Source organism: Pimephales promelas, chromosome 11, assembly GCF_988280905.1.
Source record: "Pimephales promelas chromosome 11, fPimPro1.hap1.1, whole genome shotgun sequence".
Taxonomy (NCBI): domain Eukaryota; kingdom Metazoa; phylum Chordata; class Actinopteri; order Cypriniformes; family Leuciscidae; genus Pimephales; species Pimephales promelas.
In genome coordinates this window covers 17,914,148-17,923,564 of record NC_142779.1, presented here as the reverse complement: position 1 = coordinate 17,923,564, position 9,417 = coordinate 17,914,148, and the positions used below count along the sequence as shown (strand labels likewise).

The 9,417-nt window shown below is 39.6% G+C and overlaps 1 protein-coding gene across 1 annotated transcript; it reads right to left on the bottom strand.

Annotated features, from left to right (window-relative positions):
- Window positions 1-749: 749 nt before the first annotated feature.
- Window positions 750-7,083, bottom strand: osr1 (odd-skipped related transcription factor 1). Its single transcript, XM_039671670.2, has 3 exons — window positions 6,839-7,083; window positions 2,438-3,118; window positions 750-1,702 (listed from the first exon to the last, which is right to left on the bottom strand). Exons 2-3 carry the CDS (start codon window positions 3,097-3,099, stop codon window positions 1,570-1,572), a joined length of 795 nt encoding a protein of 264 aa, XP_039527604.1. The 5' UTR covers window positions 3,100-3,118; window positions 6,839-7,083; the 3' UTR covers window positions 750-1,569.
- Window positions 7,084-9,417: the final 2,334 nt, after the last annotated feature.

Genomic DNA, 9,417 nt, shown 5'->3' with positions numbered 1-9,417 from the left:
GATGTCAGGGCGAAAGTAATCATGACTGTACACGGAAACTCACATCATACACAAACACACACATATGCTACACACTCACAGACACATACTTCCATTCCTGTGAACAAACTCAAGAGACCAGCTCTGGGTGTAGAGCAAGAACTGTATCACAGATGTTGTGAAAGTGTTTGGCACTTTGCTCACCATAGCAGAGGCAATAAATCTGATGTTGTGGTCTGAATTTGGAATGGTGAGTTTTTAAAGATTCTTCCCCATTTGTGTTTTTAAATTGTGCGTGGGTCTGAGCGCCGCTTGAGAAACGCTGTTTCTGTGATGAGCCAATTCATCTGGGCCTGTGAGAATGACTTGTTCTTTGAAGCTTCCTGCTGCTAATTCTGGAGTTTAAATATAGATCCGCCCAAGTTCACCTTGTTTAGTTAGAGTTTGTGCCGTCAAGGATCTAACACTCCTGATAATTCAAGAACAAGTCTTTTTTTTGTCTCTCTAAACTCCCCATTTAACCTCTGAATTGTGTTTGCAGGTGTGTCTGTTTACACTGATTTCTCTATGAAACATGAACTTTCATGCCCTCTGATCTAAAGCTCAGAGAAAGAATAGAGATGCTCACGAGGACAGCAGCAGATGTCGTCCCCCGGGCCTTTGAGTCAATCCATGTCTACACATCATCACAGATCATTATTTATTGATTTATTCAGTCGAGTGTAGAGCACATTGTTGATCTCTGCTTTTAGTTTAATGTTGAATTAGTCTGTGAAGACAAACCCCCTTTATTTGTGCCAGTTGTACCCATGTATCACCAGATTTAACATTTAAAAAAAACGTGCTGAGAAGGATTTTATATAGGGTTAGGATTTGCATTACGACAAACATGCATTTGATACAGAAATGACTATTTATTTTCAAAAAATAAGTTTAAGGAATCCAGTGATACATGTAAATAAACAATAATCAGATTAAAGTGCCAAATATCAGTTATACAAAAAGGAATCTGTACAAAAGGAGGAATTACATGATTGAAGGTCTTTGGTGAGAAGGAATGACTGCTCGACTGACTTTGGGTTGTAAATGCGAGAGCTTTGGTGGACTCTCACTAACTGCATAGGTCCGAGGAGTCTGCCTTCGTCAACGACAAGGTCAACAATATCTAGAAAAATCACTGTGTACAAAAATAAAATAACAGGTCATTCGGAATGGAGCAGTGCAGATTCAAATCACAGATCTCACTATAGCTGTTCTCTTTGGTGTCGGCGCTCTTCTTGCTTATTTGTTCTTTCTTAAACAAATCAATCAGTTGGATTGTCTTAAATCCATGTTAAAGCTTCTGCTCTGTCCCGTGGTTCTCCATTCCTTTGTTTCAGTCAAACCTTAAGGCATCATAGCTGTAGGTTATGGAAGGATGCCTTTTCAGGAAGCTCTTTGGTCAAGCCTAATCCATCTTTGGTGCGCGAAGCCGTGCACAGAGGTCCACGGCCCTCAGATGGAGTCTCCGTGGCCTTGCAATGACAATGTTTTTGGCTGGAGGCACTAGGTTTTGTTTTATAGTGTCCCCATTGATTGAAGCAAATGCCCTCACTTTATCTTGGCTGGTTTGAGCTCCTTGACCTGCATGTGTAATGTTTTGTGGACAGCAAGAGTTCTGGATTGACAGAAACCCTTTCCACACTCCTGGCATTTAAATGGCTTCTCTTTGGAATGGATGTACCTTTATAAAAAAAAGAGAGAGGGAGAGAGAGAATAGTTGCAGTTTGTTAATGGATGTAAACATGTTTGCAACACACTTAAAGTGGCCTGAGCATTTTTCTAGGATTATGTGAACTATTGAAATGATGGTGGTTTTAAATGGAAGCTAGCGCAGTAGTTATATCTGCCGTGTCATGACAAATCTTTGGGTCTGCAAATGTTAATTAAATCTCATAAATGATGCATATCTAGCGATAACTGTCAGTGAGGAAAAGAGCCAAGATCATTACTGAAGAACTGAAGGAGATTGTTTAGCATGTCTCAACTAATTTAAATCATTCTTATAGTACTTGAATATCGAATGTCATAAATCACCAGAGCAGGTGTGGTTTAAGACAAAACTGTTTTTTTCTGCATCTGTTGTGCTTGAGGCTTAACTTTAACCACATTAACTCAAAGCTCAAATTGTTATTTTATATAAGAATCTGCATAACATTTAATACTTGCATTTATATGTGTTTGTATAAACTTTTTTTTTTTTTAAATAACAAGTACTTAATATTATACCCTGTGTTATTTTCTAACTGGAATGATGGGAGGGAGAGTATTACCAGGTGCGGTAATGCTTGATGAGGTCATGATTGGAACAGAATCTGCAGGAGGTTGGGAGTTTGTGGGTGGGCAGGAGTTTACTTTACTGTTCGCTTTATGTATAAATGCACAGGTATGCGTTTCTAGATCAGCTGTAAATCCTTACCTGTGGTCTCTCAGGTGGTCCTGCCTCCTGAAGGCCTTGTGACAGATGTCACAAGTGTACGGCCGTTCGTCTGTGTGCGTGCGCTCGTGGATCAACAGGTTGTAGGACTTAGTGAAGTGGCGGCCACAGAACTTGCACACAAACTCCTTTTTAGTCTTGGACGGAAGTCGTCCCCGGCTGGGTTTTCTTTCTGGCGAGGAGAGCTTGGCCACATCCAGCAGGCAGCCCAACGAGGGCGAGCGAACGTGCCCGTTGTTAATGCTCAGATCTTCCGCCTTGAGGGCGTCGTCCTGCGTGGCGGCCGCTGCGAGGTTGGCAAAGTCAAAACGAGGTTTGCTTTTGCTGGATGCTCCAGAACCAGGCCCGGGGGATTCCTGCTTGGCGGGCTGGACGAGATGGGGGAACAGAGGGATTGAGGGTAGAGGGAAGCGGGCGTCCACCAGGCCAGGCAGCTTGGAGAAGGTACAGCGTGGTAAAGAGAATGGTGGGTAGCCCAGAGTCCACTGGTGCAGGTGGACGGCATGCAGGGCACTGAAACTATAGATGCTGGGCATGTGGTCGGCGGGCAAATGCAACCCGTTGGAGGTATGAAGGAGCTGGTAGTTCGCCAGCTGCAGAGAGGGATGAAGAGGCACTGGTGCTGGGAGTGTCTTACTGCCCATGTCTGATTCCAGAAAGTTTCTTTTGGAGACAAAAACAGAAAGAAAATTAGTAAAGTAAGAGCAACTAACTCAGTGTCTCAAAAAAGAATACACCTGCAGACATCCATTGAGAATTTGCTCACTATGTTTACATTTTCTGTTATAGTATGGGCCTGTATTATGCATTACTTGGAAACAGTTTTAGGTCATTACTGGCTGAAGGGACTTCCCTAAAAAGAAAAAGAAAAACACGCGCACACACTCATGTCAAGACATAAACTGCACATGTCAAGTGAGACACCTTGTCTGACATATTGAAAGAGCACACTCCAACATGAACACAAAGCAAGGCTCAAGCCTGCCAGAGTGTGTGTGCATGTACATTTTGGTGTGGGCGTCTTCTGAATGCCGAAAATATGCCTATGGCCATGAAGACGAAAGACAGTAGGTGACATACCTGCCTCAACTGTTTAATCAGGTTGGATGAGAACAGACAAAGCACAATAACTCCTCTTTGTCTCATCAGGAACTACAAGCACACACACACTCAAACAAACAGGCTTGGTGTGTGTATACAGTGTTACTCATATCTGGAGGATTTTTTTTTTTTTTCACACAGTTTTATAAGTACCACGTGAAACGAAACAGTGTGTTGTGTGTTATATTACTGAATACAAAACGAGACTGTGCCAGATATGGTTCTGATGGATGGAGTCAAAGCGCTGCAAATGTTGTATACACTATTTTAAGTCATAGCCTATGCGTCATGTTTCTAAAGTTCAAGAAAGTTACATCTCTACAACCGTTTTGTTAGCTAAGAAGTCTGAAATGTAAATGATGACGTTTATCTTGTGTGTATTTCTGTCTTATACTCGTCGTGATGCAGAGAGGGTCTGATCTGCGGTAAATAAAATGTGAAATAGCCCTAATTAGTCTTTCTGAAGCTCAAAGCTCCCCTGGGGATTTGGACGCTCTGATCATGGCGCAGAAGTAATTGACTTTTACTTACGGAGGTCATTAGAGGAGATCAGGACTCGCTCCCGAGAACAGGCTCGTACCCTTAACCCTTTGAAGTCTACATACCTTTAAACGATTGACGGAGGGGAATGTGTTAGGAAACTATCTGCTTAACCGCTAAATCTAACGCCAGTTGAACGTTTTGAGGGGGGAATAGACATTTCTGAATTGTGGGATTTCTCAAGTGCTTGGACATTTTTTCCGGTACATTGTTGGCTAATTAGTCGGATTTGCGCGCTGTGTCTGGATAAATCGCCCAGATTTTGTCCCCCACGCCAGGCAGCATCAGTAATGTGGAGCTAAAGACGTCTATCCCAGACAAGGTGGTGAAAGAGTCTCAAAAAAATCACACCGCAATTTGCTGAGCTCGTGGTCGGCTACCCTCATCCACCCTGGGATACAGATATCAAATGTGACACTTCCCCCTCAAATTGTGGTTATATATAGGCTATATGAAGAGTTCAGATGCAAAAGCCTCTAAATGCCATTTGAAATTTTCTTCTTTAATGATGTGAATTTCACTTAAATAACAATTAGGCCTAATAGGTAATTATCATTGCCATTTAAGTTAAATCACTGAACTTAAATATACAAGTTTGATAAAAATCATAATTAAAGAAGAAAATTTCAAATGGCATTTAGAGGCTTTTGCATCTGAACTCTTCATATATATATATATATATATATATATATATATATATATATATATATATATAGGCTACATATCAAAACAAATTGTAGGCCTAAAGTAAAATCTGATTTAAGCCTAATTTGTTTGAAACATCCATGCATTTGCAAACACCCATCAGTGTGTAAATACCAGACTGGTAAATACTGCAAGAATATTGTCAGACGGATGGCCAGTGCCTCTGTCCATCATCAACCCTCCTTATTAATAACTGTGATTACTCAGCTTTGAGCGCGCGGGGGTCATACGTCTTTTATCTCTCGGTAGGTGTGAATGTGCGCCTGTCGCGAGTGTGGAGATCACAAAGAAATCTCGACGTGTATTACAGGATTTAATCACGATCTCGAGGTTCATGCGTTAACGACGAGTCTTTGGTCAATTGTCCAACGATTATCAAGTAAGTGTATGTTTTCCTTTTTCCGCGTAGCCCCCCGAGAGGATGTGATCACTTAACCCTGGAGAGAGGGAAACACACCATTCATTAAGCACCGCCAAACAGTTGACTAAATATACAAAAAGATGTAAGTATTGTGGAGAAGGCCTTGCGCTTTATTGTGTTTTCAGTTTGATGTAAAACGCATGTGCCTGTACTGTAGCCTACTAGCTTATATCAAAAGGAAAATAATTGACAGTGTAATATTTTAATACTGAATAATGGCTAGAGCATATTGTCAGGTTCATACTGATGCACTTTGTGTAATCAGATCAAAATATATAACAATTAAAGCTGAAAAAAGTCACAGTACAAATAGCCTATAAAATAGGCTACTTATTAATTGTAAATGCTTAATTTTGAACTGATATATATCGAAATTCGTTGCATTTTCTCTGTAGAAATTAAACGAATTGTATAGCCTATACCCTAAATATTTTAGGAGTCATTTCTGACAGAGGGCATTCAACAGATGGGGTCATTTATTTGTGACAAAACCATTGAACTATAAAACCATAACATGAATATTTTAGGATAAAATGTTATTCGTTATTAATATCTAAAATGTTTCAATTGTTGGGTGGATTTAGATTATGCTTAAATGTATTGTAGAACACTTTAAATGCAAAATAAAATAATTTTTGGGCAAGAAAAACATTTATTTATACATTTGCATATTTTAAAATGTGCCCGTATTATTTAAAACAAACAAAAATAAAACAAAAAAATATAGACTAGGTTATAGTCCATATTATTTTAAAAGGAATGACGTTTCGTTTAAAAAAAAAAATATTATAAAGGTCGCAACCGTTTATGATTAATTGTAGGTACCTACTGGATTTATATGGGAGACAAAATATGTTTTGCTTTATTTTTGACCATTTTGATGCTTCCCCAAGACGTGAGGTGAACGAATAGCGCTTAAAATAAACCGAAACAAACGAATAACTGCTAATTTTCTCATCACCGAGCATCACTGTAAAACCATTCAAACCACACGCGAACCACGACTCGAGATCACCAACCACAAGGCCTCGCATGGCTTCGAAAAAAGAATGTTTTCTACACATGCATAATACAATCTAAAGTTTACAATTTACTTGAACGAATTTGTTACAGTTTTCGAACGAAAAACATTGGGTGACATGAGAGCAGCTTCAAGGCTTTCCGCAGACGACATTTGTGAATTTTAGAGTTTTTTGTTTTTGTTTTTTAGGAACATGTATAGCCTAGTGTAAACGAGTTAGTGTAGGCTATTCCCACAACTATATTTTAAACGCATTAACACCATTTATAATCAATAAGAATTTACAATGCGCATCCCACCTGTTGATCACTGACCCGATCCCCATTAAAGACCATAATTTACAAATTAGTTGCTGTGATTTTTTATACAAATTACTTTGACATTGCAATGAAGTGAATTCAACAACTGTTCCAAGAATTTTCTTGAAACAGCTTAAGTGTTACAAGTTGTACCCGTCATGCTTTACAAGCAATTTCTCGCTTTAATTCATTATTAAAAGCACTTGAACATTACGCATTTGTAGTTCAGGAAATCATTGACAATGCAAATAGTAAAAGCTTGTCAAAAATATTCCAAAAATCCAGAAAATATTTACCAAGTCTTGGTGAAGCAGGGCGATCCAAAATAAGTTTTAGAGTCACTTAGTTTTCCCACAGCGTTTTTAAATGCAGTGCAAAACTCTCAGGCGCATCGGAGAAATGTTCGTCTTCCTCAGCATGTTCTCGCAGCAGAGACACGGGAAAACCCTGAAGTTCGCACAGCTGTGGTCCAGCGGTTGTGCGCTGTGAGTATTTGGTTACTCGGGGTAGAAACTCTCTCTCTCTCTCTCTGTGTCTTACTCTAGCTGTGTCTTGCGGTCCCAAAGTCAAACCGCCTCTTTATTGTAACCCAACCCGCGACGTCACACAGCCAAACCCCCAAAATACTGAAGTGAAGTTTCCTCCACTGGTACAGCAGCCCTCAACGCTGAAGTACCAAACACATAAAGACTTTTATCCAGTGCATACATGCTAGAGGACTCAACTGAACTCCACTGGAACTTTTGAAACTTTTACGTTGGAAAGGTCTTCCACCTCTTGCGCGCTGATAAGAGCGATAATCAGCAGAAGGATAGAGAAAAGAATATAAATAATTATGATAAAATTTTGCATTAAATATATGCTACAATGACAAACATTGTATCATTATTATTATTATATAGAAGTGTTCACTTATAAACTGAAATGTCTAATTAAATAAACGCTCTCGTCATTAAGCATAAAGTTGAAGCGTTCTTGTTTAAAGTGAGCTTCTGTGCGAGGTGGGGGCGGCAACAAATCAAGCTTCACTTTGTATTAATTAAGGTAAATATACAACTGTCACCTTTAACTTGTGCTCTCTGCGAGAAAGAAATGAGAGACCAGTTTTAAACGTCCCAAAACCATTAGTCAATTTGTCACCCCGACCCCATGAAGACAGATTAAAAGCACGAGTTTCATTTTAGTACCACTGAAAAGGTGAATTCAAGAAGTTCGAGCACTTCTCTTTGAAATGAACTGAAGTGCGGTGGAAATTCTTGGTATAAGCCTTTCCTCTTGGGGTCAAACACACATAGGTTACCGAAAACTGCGAATGAGGGAAAAAGATCACGTAATCTCACAGTTGTGTATATAAGAGAGAGAGAGAGAGAAATCATTTCGTTTAAAAGTAGAATAGACAAAATGGTTTAAATAACATGTGTAGCTTCGATTTCAACATTTCTGCACGCATGTAACTTTTTAAGATTTAGGGTAAATGTTAAAAATATATCAAATTCTAATTTTTCCTTTCTTTGTGGAAATAAACAGTAGGCTACATTTTCACTCGGGAACTCTGTTGTGACGTCACCCCACATAAGACAAGATGAGATGCAGGTTGCAGGCTCCTTTGAGTGAGACGCACAGAAAAACTCTCAGTGGATCAGAGCTGGACAAGGACGCTGGTGCGCATCTGTTGCGCGCTCAATACGCGCCACCTGGTGGCGAGAGCGCGTAAAAGTGCAATCCAGCAACTGCAGAGGCGCTCAGCCCCACTCTACTGTAGGCCTACCTTCGTGCAGAATTTAGTTCCAATCATGTTCTATCTGTAATTTTAAAGTGATCCATAGACTTAGTTTAGCAGGTTCAGGTGTGTTTGCTGAGAGCTGTAAGTAAATTTGGGACCCTTTATATTCCGAGTCATTGTTTTTAACTTGTTTGAAAAACCTGGTGCAAAAACAGTCACGAGTAGGCTAAAGACTAAACAATCGATTGATTTAATGGGAGTGTGTATTCATGTGAGGAAGGTGTTGTTTAAAGCTTATAGGTGTTGGCTTAATTCCACATCTCACATAAGAAGGGAATGTTAACTACTGTATATTGTTGGTTTAACTTAAAAAACCTGGTTGCCTTAACATTTTGAGTTCATTGAAATAAGAAATGTGAGTTAATACAACAAAGGAGAGTGGTTTAATAAATAGAAACTCAAAACATTATGTATTCTGAACCACATTAATTATCTAAGTTGTTTTGACAAAAGATAAAAAGTTGTGATTAGAAATCATTTTTATCTGATTTCAAATGCATAACCTATCAAACTTTTCTTTGGCCCATTTTACTGACCATCTACACAGAGATACGTACAGTGTAATGCTGAGTGCAAAGGCAGTTTATTCCAGCTGATTTTGCTCTGTTGGTTTTATCAGAATATTCTGGCTGTCTGTGTGTCCATGTTGCATCACTGAGCACAGCGCAATAGCCCTGACCTCAGGAAATTAATCAGCAAAACCTGCCACGGAAGCCGTGCGCCCACTCTTCGGCTGCATATAATAAAAAACAGCAGCTAGACATCATTTACATTTTTGGAGGTAAAAAGAAAACAAACTGTAAAGAATAGATTTGGTGCGAGCTCGAGCTGCTCATGTTTAAAGCACGGCTCACACACAATACGCTCTGCACATGCACACGAACGCACACACGGCTCCCTGAAGATAAAAAGAACTGTTTACAGCTCACTTACATATTTCATCACGTCTATTTACATCACTTTCGCTAATCTAAACACTTCAGCCACTGAAAGTTTAACATTTCAAAGTCTGTGAAGTCAGAGAGCTGCTCTCAAATTCTGAACTACTGACGGCTGTCTAAATACAGCCCCCCTGCCTGCGTCTATCACGCT